General features: G+C 36.9%; 1 protein-coding gene across 1 annotated transcript in view; it reads left to right on the top strand.

The window, feature by feature from the left end:
• The window catches only part of DMD (dystrophin), a 979,219-nt gene that overhangs the window by 846,389 nt on the left and 107,658 nt on the right, over positions 1 to 25,172 (top strand). Inside the window, exons 61-62 of the mRNA XM_058822052.1 lie at positions 2,899 to 2,977; positions 14,677 to 14,737. Coding sequence (XP_058678035.1) covers positions 2,899 to 2,977; positions 14,677 to 14,737 — 140 coding nt within the window. The remainder of the gene's footprint in view (positions 1 to 2,898; positions 2,978 to 14,676; positions 14,738 to 25,172) is intronic.

Below are 25,172 nucleotides of genomic sequence, written 5' to 3'. Positions count from 1 at the left end.
AGTTCATCTTTTACTGTCTTTTACCTAAAGGTAGTATGCCAATACATCAGCAAGTGGTATTTCCTGGGAGCCAAGGGGAATAATGTTTTGTACTCTCAGGTGATATTTCCTGGAGAATTCCCAGCATTTCTCAGTGTTTTCTTTTTCTCTGTATTGACAAAATCTACCTCTAGAAAGAAGTATTTCCTGGCTCACATCCAAAGCTGTTCAGTTGGAAAGTTAACCCTGAATGTGTAAGGTATTTTATTTTGCTGATGTACATATACGGCTAAAAATCTTCAGGTTAATCATTTTGTGCAGTTTAAAGGTTACATGGATGGTTTGAGGGGATTGGAATTCTCAGGTTTAGAACACTTAGAGAAGTTGTATAGGTGGTGTGCTGGCAGTGGTCATGTGTACCAAAGGGTTCCCATGCTCTTTGCTGACCACTGTTTGGCTGTTAAAATTTTTCTATATGAAACACTGCTCCCCACTGTGTGTTTGTGAAGTTCTCATTCTCTTTAGGGATTCTTCATGCCAGCAAAAAAATTTCCATCCTGGTTGACTTAATAAAAACGTGTACTAATATAAAGGAAGAGCCATATAGTTCTTTATTAACCAATATTTCCTAATGACAAAATAAGTATGTTATCATTTTAAAGAGCATATGCATTTTCAATACATTTTTCCAGTGGCTTTATTTGCATGTGTTTAGCTATGTTTAAGATTATCTTTCTAGTCTTCATTGAAAGGTCATTTCTTGGTTAAAAATAATAGCACTTCAGCTAATTATTCTGCACTTAAGCGAATTCTACTGATGACCAGAAGCAGCCCTTTCGTGGTTTTCTGTGCAATTACAGACTTCCCCAGCTTCTTTCTGTGCAGTGAATTGGGTGTGAACTCAGGCTCAAAGTCAGTCCCTGGTATGAAGCACTGCTTAACAGAAACATCTGTTCCTGCAATTCAGTGGGAAGCCAGAAAAGATGACACAGAAATGAAGGGAGCTGCAGGAAAAGCACCTGAAAAATGGTTTGAGGAAAGAAAGCAAATGGGCATTTTTGCTTATAGCGTTAGTTTTGAAATTGTAAGCAAATAAATCATGTCTTGGCAGTAAATTGCTATTGCTTAGTTAAAGAAGATTTTGGGTTCTAGGGGTTATCTGGCAAACACACACAGTCATATCAAATAGCTCATTAATTCTACCATTTTAAATTTTTCCCTTCCAACTGTATCATGCCCAGTTACTATACAATAGTTCCCTCCTACCACAAACCAAGAAATTCCCTGGAAGTTTTAAAATGTTGATTGCATTTTACCTGTGCAACCTATTTGTTTCTTTGTTTTGTATATCACAATTAGGCCAATTAAAATACACTTACCTTCTGCTTTGCCAGTGTTGATGGACCACCTTTTTTTACAGGCAATATTTAAGTGAACTTGATTCCTCTCAGTTGCTTTATTTATTATATTTCAAAATTATTCTATCATTACTTTCAAGGGTTTTTTCCCTTGTTTTATCTAATCCCATTCCTAGGTCTAACTTAATTACATCCTTCTAGCATACAGGCTATAAAAAGACTGGTAGATGACACTCATACACCAGGGAATCTTCTTGTAACCACCCCCTTTTGGCCACTTGCTCAATACTCCACTGAGATTTTCAAGGGTAAAGATAAAACCAGTCTGTAGTGGTTTTGGTTTGTTAATTTGAGATTTTACTAATTTTGAGATTTCTTAACTAATGTGTTTGTTTCCTGTGGTGAGATAGGATCAGGAGAAAGGTCAAGTAGGTTCAAAACTTGAAAAGGATATAAAGAAAATTTTATTAAAAGTAATTAAAAGGAAAAAGGTAGTAAGAATCAAAATCTTTCAGAATACTTTTTCTCCCCCTATTTTTTTTTTGTTGATAATGTAAAGAAAAGAAACCCTAAAATTTGTAGTTAGTTTATTACCTCTAAAATAGTTTTTGCTTAGTTGACTTTGGGAGAAAAGTCCCTCTTGTTAAGGTTATGGAGATTTCTCCATAAGAGGAAAATAATGGGTTTTTTTGTGGGTCTTAATTTTATCATGAATAACAGCTGCCTGGGGAACTCTGTTATCATGAAGTGTCTTCTATCTTTTATAAATTTTCCTGTAGTTTGTTGATGGGTTATGTTAACTAATGGAGTATTGTTTTAAAGATGAGCTGTTTAAAGGTAGAAGTTCTCATTATCTATCACGTGTCAGTTTAACATAAGAAGAGTTCAAGAAAGTGAGACAAAGACTTTTTATGTAACTAACCACTGAGAAAACTAGACCTAAACTAAGTCCTAAACTCTTGTCTCTGTTTTCATGCAGTACACCAACCCAACAAAACCTCAGGAACATGTTCTTCAAGGGTGTGTTCTGAGGAAAGGGTTGAGGGGCTAAGGTTTGAGTGATTAAAAGAACAGCAAAATGTTTGTACCAGCTGCTCTCTTCTGGTTAACCTCATTTCAGCACTTGGTTGAAGTATGGCTATCTGTCCACATTAAATGAGATTGCTTTTCATGTGCTGATTTATAATATTGTACTTTCAAAAGTACTTTAGAAGTAGTTTAGAAAAGGTATTACAGATGGATATTCTGACTTCAATATTGACAAGCAGCAGTCATACTATTTTCAGGTACATAATGTCAGGCCAATTTGCTTTACCTTTATTTATCAGCCTTTTCATTTTCAGCTTCTAGCATCAGTTAAGATGGGGACAAAAGAAAAAACCCTTTTTTTTACCTTTATTTTCCAGTGACACATTTAATCTCATCTGAAGACTCTGAAGGACAACATTTGTTGCAGGAAACTGCTTAATTTTAAACTGAATGTTCACTAATAAAAAAATGATCTATAATTGCTCTTTGTTTCTTGTCTATAAAAGTCATTTTTTTCCTCCTCTCTGAACAGGTGGCTGTTGATGAGCGCATCAAGCAACTGCATGAAGCTCACAGGGATTTTGGCCCTACTTCCCAGCATTTTCTTACCAGTGAGTGATTTCTTATTTCCCATTCTTCTTGTGCAGTTTACATACACATTTAATTGATAATTTTGTGGCCATGTGCTAGTTGTTGTTATGAGTTTCTATTTTAGTCTGTATTGCAATTGTTTTCCTTTATTTTCTCTTCCCTGGATGCAGAGGAGTGTTAAATAAGTTCATATTGTCCAGGTCCAGAGTAAAAGGAAAACATCTGCCATTATCAAGTCTCCTTTGGCTCACTCCTGTCTCTGTGAGGCTCATCTTCATTTGGGGGCTCCCTTTAGAACTAGTAAATTAAAATTATGTTAAAAAGAGTTTCTGGTTCTTTTAACCCAGAAAGGATTAAAACCCAAAACCAGCACAGATTTGGTTTTTCTGTTTAAAGATATGTTCAGCTCCAAAAATGGGCAAAACCAGATATACGAGAAAAAAATTTTCTAGGATTCGATCACTTATCAGAGCAGTGAGAGGATAAAAACTGGGATGGGCAGGCAGAGTAAACTTTTTACAACTCTGCATAAAATATAATTGCCAGCAAAATTCCCACTTCACCTCCACACGCATTCTTTTATCAAGGATGTTTTGAAGTACACTGAAAGACAACTTGAAACACCTTCAAAGCTCCAAGGCAGTGACTAAAGTGAAGCTTCTTAAAGGCCATGTCTTTTCCATTGTACTTCAATTAAGGAAAGTAAACAGTAGAGCTTTATTTAAGAGATTATATCAGCAGAAGAGAACACAGTCACAGGATCATGGTCTCCTACATGCAGAGGGACAAGCTATCCAGACATTGGAAATAGATGTTGCTATTATTGCACAGCAACATTCACAGTGGGATGGAGGACAAACTCTTCTTCAGCTGATACTGCCTTGTAATTTTAATAGGTTTACCATTTTTCCATTGAAGATCTTAATGGGAAACTGAAAATTCTCAGCAGGATGTCCTGCAAAATCAAATCCAAGGTTGATGTTGTGCTATATAAGACTAATGCAGGCTGATTCAACCCTGAACCTTCTTTTGTCAAATGATTATCCTATGAAGAAATAAGCCCTATTTTCATTATTTCTTTCAAACCCACTTTTCTTTAATTGTTGATCACGGGAATATTTTTTCAGCTCAATATACATAACTGCAAATCAAACTTGCCAAGACTGAATGTGCAAGAGCTATGAATATGTGACATAAACACAATATTTAAGCACACACCTGTTTTTACTTGTGACCCATGGTGTATTCTTGGTGAAAGAATAAATCTGTAGGGTAAATTAAGCAAGTCTGGAAGAGACTAGAGTGACCTGCACTGCATTATCACACGGATAAAGGTGTCTTTGTGCTGGTGTTGAGTGCAGACAATTTTCCTTGGCCCATTCTGCCTTAATATTGCTAAACTAGATCAATCTAAAAGATGATCAGTGTATGATAGTCACCTCTTTTAGCCCACCCACCGCTAGTGAGACATTATTCTTCTTTGTAACTAATTAGAGCCAGCAAATTGTGGACATCATTCTGGACACTCCATGCCATTTGAGGATCCCCATAGGAAAAGGAGTCAGGTGAAAACGTGTTGCTTTTGGAAATAGTCCAACTATCACTTAGAAAAATGGGCATTTGTATTTGCTTATTTGTTCTCTCTCTCTTAGATGTGTGTGCAAATACATAATCTTACCCATGCATACAAAAGTTAGGTTCTGAAAACATTTGCAGAATACTTCCCATATCAAAAATTGAAAACATTTGCAGCATACTTCCCACATTAAAAACTGCAGTCGCTGAAAACTGCCAGTACATACATCAGTCCCATCTTTCATAAGCATCAAATTCCAAAAACATCCACTATCATGTACAATCACTATGCCTAGGAAAATACCATGCTTTGACATGCTTTTTATGCTTTTTTACTACATCTGCTGCATCCCTGCATGGATGGAAGCACAACCAGGGGAGAGAGAGCAGTGCAGGAGAGGGTGACACAGTCCTTGCCATCCAGCACCAGTGGTTTTTCTGCAGCTGTACTTTTGGGGGTGAACAAGTCAGACATAAAGGTTGCCAAACAAAATCAGGCAGGTCAAATGAAGGTGAATTTAATGGCTTGTAAATTAGGTTTCTTTACGTGGTAGACAGAGTCCAAGTTGATCAGTCTGTGGCAACAGCAGTGAAAAGATTAATCATGGCAATTTTTATGGTTTTCTTTTAAAAGCTCGAAACTCAGAGCATTTTTATCCAAGGAGCTGAGATACACATAAGATCAGTGCAAACTATAATCAGTAAGGACAATAAGCAATCTATGGCTTATTGAATATCAAGTTTATTTGCCAGTAACAATCAGTTCATCCTCCCTACTGAGCATCAACTTTCCCTCTTCCATACACACTTGCCCATCTTAAGGTACAAGTAATAATATCTGTTTATATTCTTACATGAAAATTATCCTTTTATAGTTGATATACCTTTAAGTAGTTCTGCAAAGAGGCTGGTACTGCAGTCAAGGTCACATAAAATCAGTGACTGAATTACATTTCTCTCCTATCAGAAAGAAATAAATATGATCTGCTAATTATGGTAACTTTTCATGTGCTTGTTATTATTTTATACATAGAAACTATAGCATCATCTGTCTTTTTCTGCTTGGTTGAAACTGAAGCTGCATGGGGCTGTTGAAAACCTAGCACAAAAGTAATGGGGGAGTGATGCAGGGACTTCATATTTGTCACACCCTGTGAGGCAAGAAATCAAGTGGTAGTCCCTGTTTCTGAGCCTGTTACAGCCTGTTCTAAGGGCTATTCATAGAGCTATTTCTGAAAGAGATTGGAAAGAAGGTGTGAGCTAGAGAGATAAGGAGTGTAAAAGCAAAAAAAAAAAAAAAGTATTCTTATTTGTGGCATTTTAAAAATCAGAGTTTTTCTCCATTGTCTTTTCATGCTGTTCAACATTCTTTTTCCACTCTTTCATCTTTTAAATGACCAAGTGCCAGTGTTCATCAATGCTGTGTGGCATGGGACAATTCAGATGTTTCCTGGTTGTAAATTAAAGAGATAGTGGCAAAGGAATGGGATCCACTTGTGTCTCTCTCCTTTAAGGCTTTGGATCTCCCTCAATTGTAAAAGACTTATCAAAACTGGCCATGACCTTTCACATGAACTCGCCTCTCTCCAGGCCTTCTGCATTTTTTAATGGGCTCTCTCACCCCACTCCTTGAGCTTCTGCCCTTCAGGCTTCCCCAAACTCATTTTGCTCTGCCAGCATCCGCAGAGGCAGTCCCAGCTCCAGCTCAGTTCATTCCTTGCCAAGGTCACGCAGAATTCAAAACAATAGTTAAGATACATCTGATAAATGAATTAAATTGGAAAAAAACTTGATATCATGGATTTGTGGAGTGAGTTTGTTGGCTTCGAAGGACTTGTTTAGACTTGTTTAATTAGACTTGTTTAATTAGAATTCTCTAAATCAGGGGGTAAAACCACTGTAAAAATGAGATCTTTCTATTAAAAAGAAACTTGTAAATATTTAGCAAAGTAATTACAAGAAAAATCTGTGATCCTTTCATGGATGATGGTGCTTAATTTGGGAATTATATACAGTAACTGAGGTGTGAAAAAGAATATCTGCAAATTTTAAACACAATGCCAGCTCCAAAGTTTTCAGTGACTCCTCTGGAATAATTTTACTATTTTGACTTCATCTGTATTTTTCTCTGTGATTTTGCCTCTTACAAAAAATGAGATTCATTTCTCTTGTTGGAAGACCCACACATAACTATTGCATGTCACAATAGTTATTACTCTTTTTGAGATGCAATAAGTGAGAGGTAGCATTGATGTCAGACTGTTTCTAATATCATTTGCAGTGCTATTCAGCAATCACTCACACTTCTTAATGTGCATTGCTGGTGATTGTTCATTCATGTGCATGGCTGGTGATTGCTGAAAAATAGGTGTTACATCTTTAAAAACCATGAGCAAACCTTGTAATTTACTGTCCAGCCCCAGTATGAGCCATCTTTTAGTAAGTATAGCATGTCAGTGAAGTGACTGCATGAAACAGTGCTCACCATATAACTGGCAATTACTTTGGATTATGACTGGAAGATTCCAGTGGTTTTCAAGCTCAGATAACATGGACTTTCATCAACATGAAAAAACTGGGAATACAAGGAACAGAAAGAACATGTAGGTTTGCAAGGCTAAAAGGCTGATGTACCCATAGCCAAATTTTGTGATTCATATTTCCCAGGCTATGAGCTTTTGCTGCCTGCATTTGTCAGTACCAGCCTGTTAAATCCTCGTACCTAACATTGTGCTAGGACCTGGAGATACCTAAGAGGAGATGCCTCACTGTGCCTTTCAGTTTTGGACTTGTAAGAGCAGAACTTAATTCAACACAAGATGAGGCAGCCTCAGCAGCTTTCATTCAGAAAGAGAAAGATGACAAATGCCGGAGCCACCAGTTTGTGTTGTAAGTGATCAGAGTGCAGCTGCTGCATTTTATAGCAGATAATTGTTGCTTAAAAATAAAAATCAGAGGAGTAGGCTGTGTATCGTAGGTCTCCTTCTCAGGATAAGCTCAGAGCTATTCAGGTTCAGATCTGAGTCTTTTTTCTTCTTATTTCTGTGCCTTTGTGTTTTCCTTCAGTTATTTAGCCCGCTCTCCTGAGAAGCTGGAGATGTGGCTCTGAATTCCTCCAAGCTGGGAGAGAAGTCAAGTACTCACTTCTCCCACCTTCTGTGTGAGTGCTCAGATTATTATGCAAAGCAAAGGCTAGGGAAGCTCTTTCTTGCACAGGCAGATATCTTTAAAAGGGCAAGTCCTCCTAATTGAGACATCCAAGTCTAAAAATGAGAGGGCTCTATGACTCTTAGGACACTTTACCCATCCATCTGATAGATTATTTTCCAGTGCAAGCAACTGTATCTTTCCCTCTTATTTGTCACTGCATGCATTATATCATATTGTCTTTCAGATATATATGACAAGCAAACATTGAAAAACATGTCCATTCATCCATGTCCTTTGGCAAAATGGTTTAATATGTTTAGATATCACAAGAAATGTTTTGAATAGAAAATATCAATAGGTAGTAGAATAAAGATAGAGGATAAGTGGACACAAATCAGCCTAAGATCTGAGAACTCTCTGAAAGCAGAGGGATTTTATTATTGTATTTAAATGTACTTGTAAAAAAAGTATTTATCTACTATATACATTTAAATATGGTCGTATTAGCTAGAGGAGCATGATTGCTAGAAAACTCTTTTTCTACTTCAGTATAAATGCAAAGGAAATACATGTGCTTCTGAAAAAGGAAAAACTAGCAAATTACCAACAAAACCAAATACACTTCACAGGTCTTGCCATTGTGATGGTCATGGTGAATTTCTAAGAACACTGGGCACCAATTCAACCTCAAGACTTATGTGAGATGTACATCAGGTTTAAAGTTAAGAGAAAATGCCTTCAGTCCATTTCTCCCTTGTTTAGAACATCATGGCCACAGCTACATCTTTTGATAGTCCTTGCCTTGGCCTGATTGCTAAAAGTCTTTAAGAGTAGTAAAACATTGCCATATTTTGAGAGGTTATCTTTATGCCTACTTTTGGAATAAAGTTAGTAGACTTAATTTTACAGTGAGCTTTCAGTTTTTCATTATGCATTATGTTATTATTGTGTTCAGTTTAAGCCATTCTTTTGTTCTCAAGCTCCAGGACTAGGATACAACAGGCATATTCTATATATGGATATCAGAATTTTTCTGTTCTATTTTGCTATGTAAGACATGGAATATTTACAAAAGATTTATTTTTCTATTTATCTAATTTAATTTGCCAAAAATCACCCACCAGCAATTTGATTAGGCTATTTTATAACCTCATTTGATCAGCCAGTTTTAGACACTCCATTTTTAAGAGAATAAGAGTGCAACAGAAGTTAGCAATGTGGAGTAGCTGTATGTGGGCCATTATAAACTCTATCTATATTTCTTTGCTCTATTTCATTCAGTATTCTGCTATTAAACAAGTAGATTCTTGTATTTCTGCCATTTTACAGTTGTGTGACATTTAAGAAAATGAGCACTAGATGGATTTTATATTTCACAATACAAAGTGGCATTTGGAAACTTTTGGAACACTGTTCATGATTAAAGGTGTGCATTATTTAGGTCTTACCATATAATGTTGACCCTAAGCTGCAGATGATAAATCTGAAGTTGGCCATAAAGGATGGAATTGCCTCTTTTAACTCTTCTAAAATGATTGTCATAATTGATTCTGATCACATGTTGAACTTTTTTAATGACTAAAAGTCTCTTAGAGATTTTTTAATCATTGAAGATGCCTCTTCTCTGGTTAGACATGCTCTAAATATGGTGTATTTGGTAAAGGTCTGCACGTGTGCTACGGTGACAGACAGTGCTGATGGTGTTCCAGGGAAGTAGTGAATGTTTGCATGGACTTAAGAAGGGCAGAATCCAAGCTGAGAGGGGGCTCTCTATTCCCAAAATACCCATGAATCCATCCTCATGTGCAGCTGGGCTTGGAGAAGAACAGACCCTAAGCTGTGCAGACCTTCTGAAAGGCGGGTTTGGATTGATGTTTCTGCCTTGCAGCTTCTCAGCTGAGTGGTTGATGTGTTCTGACATCAGTTTCTCAGCTACATCAAGCAATTTTAGACCTCAGTGCTGCACAACATGGTCTGATTGTTCATCAGTCTTACCTAGAATAATAAAAAATTCACATAATTTAGAAATCAATCTAAATCTTAGCTGAAAAAGCCCCTATCTTTTACAGGTATATAGTGGCATTTGTTGCAAAGAGCTTGCAGGTTATGCAAACACTTCTATTATGTCACTGCCATGCAGATATGCATTTTGGAGATAGCATCCTGCCAGCCTGCATCATGCACTGATTATGGTGGGGAAATATTGCTTTAGTATGTTCTCTAAGGAGGAAAAGCAAGACATCCTTACAGTCTCTGGAGTGCAGCATTTTCTCATTTGTAAAGGTGTTATCTGAAAATAATCAAAATGTAGTACTCAATGAATCTTCTTTGAAAAGTTGAAGTAGCTTACACAGATGGGAAATTCTGATTCAGAATCAGTCTTCCTGATGCAAAGATCATCTCATCCTTTTTTCTCCCTGCCTGCCTTTATCTGAAGTCACCAAATCCATACTTTGCTGCAGTGAAAATAATTGGCATCAAAACAAATTTTATGTGAATAAATAAATAGTTTCTTAACTCTATGTTTGTATTAAGGTATTAATGATATTAATGCTAGGTAAGAACAGTGTAAGTCACGCAGGTCATGCAGGTAGAATTTCCAGGCTGAGTCAGAGAATTATTATCATTAAATGTGAAATGTGAACATAATTCAGCAGCTTGCTGAGTTACAGACACGATGGCCACCAAACAAGATAATGGGGATGTAAAAATGAGCTCACCTTTAACTACCACGATGCTAAAATGAATATATAGTAAATATAATTAATTTCTAACAGCGAGAAAAAAATAGTTGACAGGATATATGTAACAGTGTATGAACACTACACAATGCTTCTTTGTGGTTTCTGTCCAAAACCTCTTAGTGAAAATTAAGTCAAAAGATTTTTTTTTTTTATTTAGAACTGAAAAAGTACACTCATATGATACATAGCACACACTAAAAGTCTGTGCTGACTATTTAAATGAGGACCACTGAGAGTAATATTTAAATGTGGACATACCAAATTTACTCTTTGAATAGCTGAAGGAATAGTTTACCATTAGTAAACATACGTGTATTTTTCATTATGTTTGCATTGCTAAAGTGAAATATTTATAAGATTATTTTTTGTAGTATCAACTACTATCATCCTGTTTAATATTTCATTCAGATCCCTGCATAGATTAAAACAGTACTGAAGTTCAGAGAGCCAGCATGCCACCATTTCACTATACATTCTACCAACAAGTAAGAATGTCTGCTTACCAGCAAGAACTGTGTTCACAGGCAAAACAAGTCTCAGCTCTTAGAACATCTACAGAAAGAAATAAAACTCAAATTAGGTAACCATTAAAATATATGTCAATTCAAGTAAAGTGTAGGGAAATTTAAATTCACTCTTAAAATGCCCTGTATTTTGTGGTGGTTATTTAATTTCAGTCACAACAGCATTGAAAGTAGCTGGGTGATGGTAATGGGTTCTTACACTGTGCAAGCTCAAGCAATAAAACACTTTGGAATTACTCTCAGCAAACAGGAAAATGTCTGCTTCTTCAGTGCTGTAGCACACAGGGATACTACAGCATGTATATATATATATATAAAGTCTTTGCTAGCAAGACATTTAGGTTGATTTAACCCTTTACCTGTACTACTTTTGGAATGGGTAGTAAACTTGTACTGATAACCAAAGATAAGAAAGAGCTAGTCTCAGTTTCTGGGCTTGTGCCAAAAATGAAATGATTATTCTCTGTGTATAGCTGTAAAAAGTACTGCACTTTTTGTCAACTCAAATTTATGCAAGGTTAGAATCATCCAGGAAACCAGAAGTGTATTATAGACAGCTTCACAGCAACCTCTTGAAGGAATACTAAATCCAATTATGCAGAATATCACAGAATTGTTTGTTATTCCTATAGCACTGAGCTCTCATGAAAGCAAAAGTATTTGTTCCTCTTCTAATGGATAAAGAACACTATCATATGTAAGATTCTGTGATAATAAGTTATGACTGCAAAGCTCTTACCCAGATTAATTCAGAAGCAACAGATGAAATACATCTTCAGAAAAATATGCAGCATTCTGTCCTTTAGCTGTTGAATTAAAAACAAATCTTAAAGTGGAACAACTGTAACTTGGTAGTATTCCCATTGGGAATATTAATGATTTCTTGGGAGAGAAATGTGGAACAAGGTCAATTTTTAGTTAATACTGAAGGGTATTTTGCTTTCAAAAATGGTAATTTAGTGTAATCTGATTTGAATTATTTCTCACTTGATGCCATTGGCCATGGGTAATGAACTCTACAATTGTCACTGAGTAAGCATTTTAGAACTGGTTGATGGACCACCACATTAGGTTAGAATTACTGAATGAAAACATGTAAAGAAATCACATAGTAACTGATAGTGTAAAATGAAACAGTGATCTCTCTCTAACTCCTTAGCTTTTGTTTCCTATTGCTATCTAGAATGGAGAATATTTAAGCAGTCATCAAAATTATATTTGCAGCAGTTTTTCTTCTTAAAACTAGAATATTTAAGCATCATGATTAAGAATTCTGTATGAACCTGCAAATGGGGTTATTTTGAGATTTTTAACATCAAAACATTACACAATATTCTATTTTTGATACTTTTTACATTTCTACAAATCACATAACAGATTGTATCTTTACATCCTTTGAGGCTGTGGCAGAGCACAGGAACTGAGCAGCTGCAGCTCAGGCTGCCAGGAGGAGCAGCTCAATGGGCAGAAGCCTTGGCCTCCTCAGCCATGCAGTCCATGAACACAGAACCAAAGGGCAGTGCCTGGCCCAAGAAGGGTTATTTTATCATATATAAATTAGGTGTATATTTGAGTGTTTGTATTTGAAAGTGCATGTGGTTTTGTGCTCCTGTGTTTGTGGGCCATGCTACAGCCTTCAATGGCAGTGCAGTGTGCTGGTTTTCCAAGAGATCTAACACTGTAATTAAAATTCTGTTTCTTGCACATTTTGAGAGTTACTGATTCTCATGGTTCATACCTTTGAAATTTACTTTTTCTCTTTTAAGAACATGAATCTGTGTAAATGTAAGTAGTAGGAAAGCAATGACATCTTAGCTACAGATGGCTGGCTGGGGGTTGAAGACAACAGCAGAACATGCAGAGGTGCTGAGGCAGAATTTTTGGAACTCCTTGGCCACCAGCAATGTGAAATAGGATTATCATATTTGTGGAGAGAGGCTTTTCATGAGGGCATGTAGTGATAAGACAAGGGGAAACAGCCTTAAGATGAAGGAGGATGGGTTGAGATTGGGTGTTAGGAAGGAATTCTTTACTGCAAGAGTGGAGAGGCACTGGAAGGTTGTCCAGAGAGGTTAAGGATTCCCCATTGTGCATGGGGCTCTGATTAATGTGGTTTAATAGGAGGTTCCCTGCCCTTGGTAGGCAAATAGAAACTATGTGATCTTTAAGGTCCCTTCCAACCTTAAGCATTCCATGTTTCTCTTTCATCCAAACATATTCTTTCCTTACCATAGCTTCTTAGCATTGTCCAAAATTTAAATGAAATTTGTTCACCCTCTTCCCAGCCTGTATCCTGGTTCCACCTGCTCTTCCTTTTCCTCTTCAGACTGTCTATAATGGCACCAGTTTCTCCCATGGTTGATCTTTGTCCCCTTGTTGGAGTTCCTAGTCTCCCTCCAACCCTTTTCCACAATTCATGTGCAAAAATAGTGAGATTTCCCTATACAACCATTTTAAAAGCACATTTAATCTCCTTCCTCAAAATCTCGTCCATACTCCAATATGTGGACAAGAGAGAAACTAAACTTCATTCTACAGACTGACTTCTGTGAATCTGGTACAAAATAGATTAAATATGTATATTTGTAATTATTATTTTTATGTATTGTGATTTGTTGATTTTGATAAAGCAGGTTGGGAGTGGCATTTTTAAAGTATCTATTTTGAGTAAGGGAGGGAAAGAAAATAGAGCCAAATGGTCAAGAAGCTAATTCCTAGTTGTCCTAGTAACAGTTCCTTTCCTTTCTGAACAGCAGGGGTCACTAAAAAGAAAGGTTATACTGGGTGAAGCCAACAGGCGGGGGTTTTTTCCTCCATTAGATTACTCTTCATATGTTTTCTGTTTTAATCATTATATTAAAGAAATAAAAATCTTAGCTCTAATTTTTTGACATATAAAAAATTCCTAATAAAAAAGTTATCTCCCTGATTATGGCCTAAATTATAAATTATCTCTGCCTCTAATAAAAAATCATTTATAATTCTTTTGTCAAATGAGTTTTATAGAAACCTCTTTTACAAAATATTTTCATTGTGCTGCAAGCTGATGTTGACATTTAACACCATGATAGCCAAAAGTGGGCAAAGTTATTTCCTCTCTATTTGTTGTAATCATACTGTCATTTTCTCCATTATCTGCTGTCATTGGAAAACAGTAAGACACAATTGGTAATGTGGAGAAATAAGAATAAAAATGCCCACCATTTAGAGCAAGTCAGTAAGGGAGTAAAAACAAACAAAATATGATGGTCTCTCAGTGTAATTTCACTCAACATAAAGTGTAAACAAGTGCATAGTTCTGTTCTTAGAAGGATGAGAAGTGCTGACCACACAAGGAAAGAAAAAGAAGAAAACCCAGTCAAACACCTTAGCAGGAGGAATCCTACAAGAGAACACCCCAGAATCATATGTTGCTTGCTCTGATTCACATCTGTTCTGTGAGCTTAGCTTTCAAGGAGTTTTTGTATTTATCTTTGCAGCTGAATGAGTTCAATTTCTCTCAGATTAGGACAGAGGTTTCAGAACAGCAGGTTAATCCTTCCTGCCTCCATGGGTAACTGAGCAAATAGACCTGGATCGACGTGGCCGAGAGAAAAATTGTAATTCTAGAGATTAACGTTGTCTTTCCTGTTTGACCTCCACGTTTCTCTTCTAGGTATGTTTGTATGTATGAGTGTATGTGTGCAGATATTTATTTATTTATTTTTGTTTGTTTGTTGTTAACAGCTTCTGTCCAAGGCCCCTGGGAGAGGGCAATCTCACCAAACAAAGTGCCGTATTATATCAAGTGAGTATAAATAGTAATTCATTCCAGCTATTTTCATTTCTTATGTAAGAGGAGAGTTAGTAATTTTCTTAAATGATTGTGAACTGCTCCTATGGTGTCTAAATGGGAAGGACAAAAAGGAACAAAACCTGCAATACATTTCACAGAAATGTGCTAGTTATCTAGAAACACAGTAGGATGCCCTGATTTGTAAGTTGTTTGGGTTTATGCTGCTATAAATCACCTGCAAATGAAGTAAAGCTTTGAGGTACCTGGATTATAATTTAAATTGTGCTGTTGCCCTCTGTATGCGTGTATGGGAGGTTTTTCAAAACCAAACAAGCCCCCAACATTCTGAATTGCAGTTGTAAATGTGATTCACTAGGGGTTTTTTAACCCTATAATTTTTTAATAGTTCATAATAATGTAATTAATTAATAATTTTAATATTTTGTAATGGTTTTAAATGCACATACTCAGTACTATGAATTCATTTAGGGACACTACTTGGTAAAGTCCATAGCCGAGGAATTACGAGGGGCAACCAGTCCCTAAAGCCTAATCTTTTTGAGTTTAGCTCCAAAATTAAACTAGTTTGCTTTAAAAGATATGTCTGCACAACAAATGTGAAGAACATTTTTTAAAAATCACAGTTTGGAAATACCTACCTGCTTCTCATGCCCTAAACAGAGCCACCACTCGACAACAACAAAAAAAAGATGGTTTAATACATTTTATTCCTCTCTTTTGAGTTCTTTACCTGTAACATGTGCTTTGAACTGCTTATCCTACTTCTCAAGGAAACAGGTGATGCAATACCAGCTATAAACACTGTAGTGCAAGTAACAAAGACATGGGTGTTGTTTAATACAGCTATTCCCATGGCTCCTCTTTATACTCCCTAAACACTTTGCAAGCTCAACCAGTTTCCCTGAAGCCATTTGGTTACAGAAGGCTCTTGCAGTGGCACTTCAGTTGCAACTTTCACAAGAGGGTGAACTTCCACAGCAGCCTTAAAGCAAGATATGCATGAAGGAAACGCTGTAGTGCAGTTCAGAGGTTCAGTTGTACCTGGCTAAGCTGGTTTACTGTTGCATTAAGCTTGTAAGTTTTCTGGTGTTTGCATTTGGCTATGAATAATGGAACAGTCACAAAGAAACTGGAAAGCTCTATCAAGGAGGGGCAGTCTACCAGAGACAGGCTGGAAAGAAAGTCAAAGCTCTGCCATGTAAGACTCAGTTTATGGCACTAACATGAAGGTGAAGATCCTCCTTTTCTCTTTCACATGGCATGACTTGCCATTATGGGCAGGGGAGATTGGCAATGCTTGAAGTAGGCAAGAATGCACTTTATCCTGTGCTTGGCACCTCTGTCTGTGCCACTCACACCCAGCAGCCAGGGGTAACTGGCTAAAATGGTCAATACTGGCTCTGCTTACTCCTTCCTACTTTTTAGTCTTCTGTTCTAGGCCATTTACAAATTCAAAAAAAACATGTTTATTTTGTTCACTTTGAAGACCATTTTAATAGCCATAAACAGCATTATGCTGTGGATCCTGATTTAGGATCCTGCCAACTGCTCTAGTTTGTCACAAATGAGTGATTCAGATTGCCTGAAGGATCAGTGTCAGAGGTATTAACAAGTGTGGGTTTAGTATCAATTTATAAAAGTGCATCTTAGTAAAGTTCAACAGCAAGGTTCACTCTATTAGTTACTACGTTATACAAAGGAAAATCAAGTTTAAATCTATTTCAAATTATTTACATATTGACCAAAGAGCCAAAGGGTAAGGGAGACCCTCCCAATCGGTCATGAGTTTCAGAGCAGACCCTCTTGCTTTCTAAAGTCCTGGTAGAGCTCAGCTGTGGCTAGGTCCAGACTTAGTCTCAGACTTGGACAATGGCATATGTCTAAAGGAATTATCTGCATGGATTTCATTAATATTTATTCAGCATGCTACCAGCCACTCACCAAGGATCCATAAAGTAAGGGGTCTCTCTGCCTTGGGTAAGGAAGGATTCCTTAGTCTCAGGTAAGGAATCCCAGTCCTTGAAAGGAGTCCCATTTCCAGGGAGAGTCACTGCTGTGCAGTCCAGTTGCAGTTTAGAGAATTTGAATTGGATGCATCCAAAGGTTGGTTGTTTGTAGAAAGGTCTCTGCCTCAAGGAGTGACCTGAGAGCTGTCCCAGGGCAAGGGGAGGTCACTGCCCTGCAGCCACACTGCCCAGCAGGGAGAGCTCCCTGAGGTGCTTCCCTGGGGCTGTCAGATGTGGTTGGCTTGTAGTCAGCTTTAACACAGGAGGAAGGGTATGTGTGTACCTCCTTGTACCCACGGCCCTCTTTGATCTTTGATAAAAGACCCTTGGAAAAGCCACCTGCTGTGCATGCACGACTCACACAATCCCTGTTCCAAGCTCATGTGCTTTGATGCTCTCTGGGTCACTCTGCCCCCTTGGGAACTTCTAGAGGAGTTCTTGGCCTGGATACAGCTCAGGTCTTTACTTGCTTTGGAGCCTGTACCAAATTACTGATTGTTTGGTTAAGGGGTCAAGTACATCTGTCATACATTACTAGTTTAATTAAAGTTTTAATTTAGCCACAAACTTGCTGCCCTTGAGATGTAAAACAAAGTGGTCAAGTTTTAATGCATCTTACTGAGCTGATATATCAATATATCTATTGCCTTCTCCAGCTATCCTCAGTCATTTGTTTTTCATTCATTCTCATCACTCATATTGCATATTTACAAACAAAAAAAATATTTTCTGTACCTTTTTGGATTTTAAAATAAACATGCTCTTTTTTTAGTCTTTGAGGCAATACAGGTAGCATGTTTATATAATTTTCTTTCTGTCATCAATATTAGAATATTAGTGTTAGCCCTCTTCATCAACCAGATTTGCTACACATTTTACTGGTTTTCATTTTATCTTTTTCCCTTGATGCTTAAATGTTTTTATCTCATCACTTTCTCATTTGTGATGATATTGCACTCAATAATCTGTAAATCAGGCAGTACTTCATGCTAAGTCTTCAGCACCAATGTTTATTTATGGTTAGGTATCTTCAAGACGAGTGATTTTCCTGGTTAAAATTACATTTGTATACAGCTGATTAATCTGTAGCAACTAGTTGCTTCTAAAGCTTCAATAATTCCCTCTTGAGCTTATTCACACCAGTTGGTTTTGGGTTTTTGTTTTTTTTTTGTTTCAAATTGTATTTGGATAGGCAACATTGCCATGGACAATATAATTATCAACAGTGTGCAACCTGTTTCAGCTGTTCCTGGTGTCTGGCATTGGGTGTTTTCTTGGCCCAGTGTCAGCCTCATGGAAATTGCCTTTCAATGGCCTTGCATCAGCTGCTGCTTTTCCCTCCACCCCTTCATGTGCTTCCCTCCTTATGGAGATGACAAGCTAGACCAGAACTTCAGCCCCAGCTTTCTCTTCCCCAGCAAACTGAGGAAATCATTTTTTTGTGTGCCAGGACAGCAGAAGTATCCCAAGCTGCAGGTGGTCATAGCTGCCAGGGCACTGAGAACTTGCTCAGACCATGAGGTGCTACTCAGTTAAAAAACCCTCTGCTTTGCCTCTGAGGTAAAACATGTAAAATTGCTTGAAAACACATTCTATCCAATCCTTTTTGTTTTGATCTTTTTTCTCCTTGATTTATTCCTTGTGTCTAGTACAGAATGTAAAGGTTTCATTAGATTACAGAAGGAGAGGACTATAAAAATATAGTTTTCAGTTTAATCAGTCCTGTTCTTTGAAGACTTTGATCCTGCTTTTACTGCAGTGCAACCTAGAAAATGGAAAGGAAGAAGCAGGCACAGGCATGTCTGTACTCTTTATTAATGCTATAGGTATTCATTAAAATTTCTAAATTTAAGTTTTTAGAAGACAAAACAGGCAATTAATCTACATTAGCAATCTGAAAAGCAAATGGAAGAAATGCACACCTCACAGACAATTGAATATGTGTCTAAAGATTAAAAAAAAAGTCTCAAATTCTAAAAAAGGCAGATAATAAAGGTAGGGAGGCTGCAGATTTTTACATTGTAATTCAGATTAGATCACATTTTAGCAGAGCTCACCCCTGATGAAAGGGATCTCACGTGTGCATGCATGCACTTGCATATTCTTATCTTCCAATCAAACAGAGAAAGAAGCTGCTCTCAAGCAGTGACAGGTAACAAAATCAACTGTCTATTTCCCATTTTGCAGCACCAGAAGAAATATTTGGTCATGCTGCAGGACCCAATCCGTCTGCAGTGTTTGTCCTCCCAGGGCACAAGGGGACAAGCAGCTCTGCTCTGAGCCATGTTTGCATCTCTCTCGTGCCTCTCTCATCCTCTGCTCTGCACACTTGCCCATTACTCAGTGTTAGGAGATCTCTGTTGCCTCAGATTAAAGAGGAGGAGTGGGATTGAAGTCTGCAACATCCTTTCTCTAAAAGAATATTCAGTAGTCCTGCCATCGGGAATGTGTTGAAATCTAGTAGGTGTGACTTCTATATTTGTACTAATCTTTGACATTATTCTTCCTCCGTGTATCTAGCTTGCCAGTTAGTGTCTGTCTTCTTACCCTCTTGCTGTGCCCATTCTTTTGAAGGATTTAAAATGCTTCTGCAAAAATACAGTAGTCTTTCATCTCAGTGCTTCCCACAAAGGAAACCTTCCAAGTTATTTCCCAGCCAAGCTTATTTTCTTATACAGATTATAGCAGTTCACTGAACTTTGTCCTGCTGAGGACAAAGCTGGATTCTCAGGAGCTTTGACTCCTTGAGAAGATCCATGTGAGCCTCTCTCTATAAATTAGCTATGCAGTGAGCTAACTCCAAGGACAAGGCATCTCCACTTGCTCACTCTCTTCCACATTGTAGTTTCCTATGAGAATATTTGATTTGCATTTATTGTATCAGCTTGTGACATACATTTTTGCTAGTTTTAGATCATTCTTTTTCTATGTCACACTGGAGATCTAGCAGGCCAGTTTCTATAAACATACTTCTTTGTTGTCTTATTTTTTAATCTCTTTTTCAATTGTTGTTTAACCATGCAGAATTTCAACACAGAAAAAAAAAAAAGCTAAGACCCCTGAGTTTTCATTGTAAAAGCAAACAGATTAAAGCCATGATTCTTTTACTTTTGTTCAACTTAGAGACAGGATAAATGAATGTATCTGAATTAAATTCTGCTAAGATAAAAAGTGAAGAAATGCTGTTCTGAGAAAATCACTTGGGTTAATTGTTTCTTCTGCAGAATGTAGATAAGTACAAGGCACAAAAGGAAGTAGGAAATATCTGTCAGACAGAGCAGAGAGAGACACGGAGAACCATAAATAAATAATGTATGATTATGTATATGCAGTGAGTGAAGCTGTGAGCAAGCTTTGAAAACCATGTGTATGGCTAACAGTTAACCTATCTACCAAATACAAAAAAAAAAAGTATTATTTTCGCATCTCAAAAGCATAGTTATTATGGTTTTTTCCTGTCTTTCAATTCTGAACTCTACATAGCAAAATTGAAACTATTGTGAAGGAAAGAAAAAGTACAATACTTTCCATTTTGCCTTTATATGATGTAAATTCTGATGCTGTCATGCATAAAAACCTAAATGATATTTCTTAGAGGTTTGTCCAAGCACAGAGATTTTCTTTATGATTGGTAGGGTTGTGAAGCCTTGGTTCCAAAACTTGTCACTAAAATTTAAACTCAGAGTGTAAATAAATGAGAAATCTTGAGCCTTTAACTACCTTTATAATGAAAGCAGAGGTTATAAACAGATGTGTTCCTGCTGACTGAGCGGGAGCACTCAGAGAAGATGCCGTGGGTCTGCTCCTCATTACCATCTGTCAGCAGGGAGTTACTGCCCTCGCCACAGAACCAACTGAAGGGGATTTAATTTGTTTTTAAATGAATTATAAGTACTCAGCAGCAATTTCAGTGCATCCTAGCTGGTGTGGGAGCTGAGGGCAGGGCTGCAGCCTCTGGTTTGGGGCAGTGAGCGAGTGCTTATGCTTTCCCTCCATAAACACAGGGCCTGTGGTGGAGGGTGGAGAGCAGCTTCCTTGGGTGCCTGCACAGCACCTGGTCCTCTTGATGGGACCCTGCCCATGGTCAAGTGGAGAGTAAAGCTCTTCAGCTTTGTTTTCAAATCCATTCAGTGCAAATGCTCATGAAGAGTATGTAGTGTGAAGCATTACAGAGGGGTTGAACAATGTAAGGATAATTTTTGTGCAGGTTAAATCTTAAGATGTGTTATGCAGGTAATGAGCTGGGTAAGAATTTTGGATGGAATCTGACTTTCTTATTTTCCTAATTAAAGGGAACATATCAACATTTAAAATCTATTAAATGTAGCTAGTCATTGCTTTCCAGCTCTGGAACTAGGAGATTAATATATGAACTGTTTTTATAGGCAATAGTGTGAAAAAGTAAACTTTTGGTACTGTGCAAGGAGTTCATGTGTACATTTATAGTGTAGCAGAATATAATGACATAACATTAAATATTTTACTTTTATTTTAGCTGAAGTTGTAACATTTATTGTAAGCTGAATGTGATTTTTGCTTGAATTTTACTTCATTTCTATTAGCTTCATTTTGCTCCAGTTGTTAAATGTAGCCTGGCTGCACTTAACAACTGAAGTAAATGAATGAAAAATTACAAAGCCAATATAAGCTTTACAAAGTTGAGTGACATCTATACAATATGGCCCTATTTTATAGAGTATATGCCAAATCTTCCATTAAAAAGTAGATTTTACAGCTGCTCCTGATAGCTAAAATGTATTGCTATCTACTCAAAGCCCATCTTTTAAACAGTGTGCTTAATAAGCAGGATTCTAAAATAGGAATTGTGTTTGATTTCCACTGGAATGCTTTGAACTTGAAAAGATTAGACACATTAAGAAAAAAAATAGAAAGATTTGCCTGTCAGAATTTTCCTTTTTTTTTTAAAGATCAATTACGTACTTAATTTAGATGACAGACAAAGAGGAGACGACTTCTGACAACTGTCCAATGTAATATTCAAGGAAATGGGGAACAATATCTCAGATTCCTTACGTATTTGTGTTATATCAAGAAGTCTCATACTTCCTTTTTTTCTCCAAAGACTGACAGCTTCTCCAAAGCAGCACTTGTCACATCCATTGCCTGCATTGCCCTTGGTCCAGTGTCCCTTCTCATGCAGCCAGCTCCCCAAATAAGATGATTTCTCTATTTCACATAAGAAAAACTCCATCCATATAATAAGGGAGTCAGCATTAAATTGATCCTGCTTCACCTACTGTATCTTTTTTGTCTTCTTTGTGATCTCATCAGTCTAAAATATGGCAGGAGGGTAATTTCTAATTGTGCTTTAGGAAAGGTCTGAACACCAGTGAGGAAGCAGTGGGTATGGCCAGGTGTGATTCACATTTCCAGCTCCGTTTGCTGTGAATGCACAGCTTTGGTTGACTGAGGAACATTCTCATGTGGGCACCTGAGGCCGTGCAGCAGCCCAGAGCGCACTGAGAGTGCGATAATCAGCCATGCCAGCTGGGCTCTTCCTCTTTGCCCAAGTGGCCTGTCTGTCAGGGCAAGGTCAGGTGTTTCCCTGGATTCTTTTACAAAATTAATTCATGGATCCTGCTGAACTGCTCTTGAATCTGTTCTTTCTCTGACCACCTAAGACGCCAGCTCTCCTGCTGACTGCAGTAAATTTGTATTTTTCAGAATATTCTCCACCTGTCTTTACAAACACTTCTTGCCATGAGAGATTTGTTTAGTCTTTACTTACTGCATCATGATTATGGATTATTGGGCCCATTTTTCTCCTAATGGAATGCCTTTCAATGATTTTCTTTTCTTCTTGTCAAGTAATAGCTGAAATCAGTTCTGTGTTGCACATCAGTCCTGTGATATCCTTATCTTCAGACCTTAAATCTTGAGAACTAGTTTGTGTATATACTACATTTAGGACCTACAGATTCTAAGGGACACATAAAATGATGTAATTGAGAACTGTATGAACATCAGTAAGGTTGCAGTTAGACTTAAGGAAATATTCTAATGAATAGGTTAAGAATGACCAAATAATCCACATTCATTTTGCTTATTTCTCATTATCTGTTTCAAAAGTTGAATTTTATGAGATAAATTATAGTTTCAAATATGATCTTTAGGTTTGGCAGCCTCCTGCATGCTACTTATTTGTTTTGAATTTCAAATATTCATCAGATAAACTTTTATATTAGGAAATCTCTGGCTAGATAATTTAAGAAAAACAAATCATAAAAAAATGCATCTCATCTCTGAATGAATTGCTTTTCTTACAAGTAATTTTTGTAACACAAGCATTCATGGCATTGCATTTTCCATGGCAGTTGAGCTCAGAAAATGAGATTATGGCACAACAGAAGCAGCACCCTTTATATAACAAGCCTAGCAGTGTCACTGAGTGTTGTCTACAGCCTACAGAATAGAATAGTGAGTAGAGGTCAAACTTTGCTCCTTATCACCTACCCGCTCTGTGCGTCAAGGTCCTCCCTCCTCTTTCTCAGCAGGACCAAAATTTGTTAGCATAAATGCCATATGTAGGTGTTACTTTGGGAGCTTGAGGGGAGCACAAACTCAGTACGGCAATAAATTACTAAGAATTAAGGTTGCTGTAAATATGTTCAAAGTTATTGGTATGAGTTTTATTCTTCACTGATGTACTTCACACTTTATAATGTGAACTTATGCACTATTATGTTAATGAAATTTAATGGTCATTTGAGTTGTGGAGTTTAATGTTAAATTTTTTATGCAGTAGGTAAAGGTTTTTTAAGAAATCTAAATATTTAAAATCATTATAATACAGCGTCATTCAGGTATTTTACATTCATCTAGATGTCTGCTAGAAAAATTTCTATTATTTCAATGTTTAAGTATTAGATATCTGTCTAGTAAATAACCCAGATTGCTTTTTAAATTTTATTATGTACTTGTCTCCTTGTTTTCTTTATCAAGGTATTTTTTCTTCACTACTTTTTCCTGCCCAGTCATTTCTTCACTACTCTGCAGTTCACTACAAATTCAACTCAATTTTTTTTCTTAGAAGCTGCATTATTGGAGAAAGTGTTGTAAAACTTTTAATGCTTGAGGGTTATGACACCCTGTGTGAAGCATACTAAGAAAAACTGTTAGAAAGAAATGTTACAGGCATGGAATTAAAATGTAAAGAAAGAGTAGCTAGAAATTTAGTTTGGCATGGGCATAGATAACTTCATACAAACACCTCACCTCTACAAGCAACATGGAGCACCATGATAAGATTGTAATCATATCCCAAAGATTTTCTCGTTGAGGCATGGATGTCATACTTTGTTAATGAATAAGAGACACTTTTACAGCAGGAGCTTGGTCATAGACATCTCAAGGAGGTGTTTGCTAAAGGGTTTATGGTCATACAAATGTATTGACCTGAAAATATGGAATAAAAAAATATGAGGAAGATAAATAAAAAGAAATTGAATCTCAGTTGAATAAAAATACTGAAATACTAAAAATACTGACATACTAAAATAATTTGTTTCCAAGCACTATTTTCCAATCCACCATTTGCCATCCTGGAGGTTCTATAAGCAATGGGATACGCAATTTAACATGGTAAAGAATGTGACAAAAAGTGAATAGATCCTGCTGCACACTGAAACACAGAAAAACTGCACCTGCATTAGAAAATCAGAAGCTGCATATGTCCTCCCACATCAGTGATTTTTATCTACTGTTTCATCTTCAATTTAAGTCTGCTTAATTGCTTTTGACTTTAGGACTTCATCAATGGCAATGCTCTTAGGTGACCTTACCTGTGCACCTGTTTTGAAAACATAGAAAAAAGTGAAAGCAATTGCAAATGTGACTTGATGCAACAGCAGCAGCTGCAGTAAACAGGATACAGCCATAAAGACTGGATATGTCCCTAAGGAAACCAGTGTGTAATTCAGTTTCAGATATAAACACAGAGAGAATAACAATATGAAACAAACTCATAGGTGAATATTCCCTCAATGAAGGGTTCACTTGAAGGTCTAAAAATGCAAATTTGATAGGAATCCTAATGTTACAAAATATGCTATGTGTACATATATGCATTCTGTTACTCCTGGGACTCCCTCTGCTCAAATAGTCAAGGAACAATTTGAAAAGTGTTTAAAGCAAAATTCTCACCAGTGAGGATTTTTTTAACCCTGTTTGCTAAGAATCCCTAGACTGTATAAATCATGTACTGCATTTTATAAATATGATTAAACAGCTAAACTCAGAGAGGCTCTGAAGTAAAGAAGCCTACGTTTATGATAGTTTTTCTTACATCTTGATTACAGTGTTGCCTGTCATTAATTTGCATTTACTTCTGTGCTTGAAAGCATCTTCTACTTCCATTTTATCACCAGCTCCAGTCATACTGCAGTTGCCAATTTTACTGA

This window comes from Ammospiza caudacuta, chromosome 2 (assembly GCF_027887145.1).
Source record: "Ammospiza caudacuta isolate bAmmCau1 chromosome 2, bAmmCau1.pri, whole genome shotgun sequence".
Taxonomy (NCBI): Eukaryota; Metazoa; Chordata; class Aves; order Passeriformes; family Passerellidae; genus Ammospiza; species Ammospiza caudacuta.
This window is presented reverse-complemented; position numbering and strand designations above follow the sequence as displayed.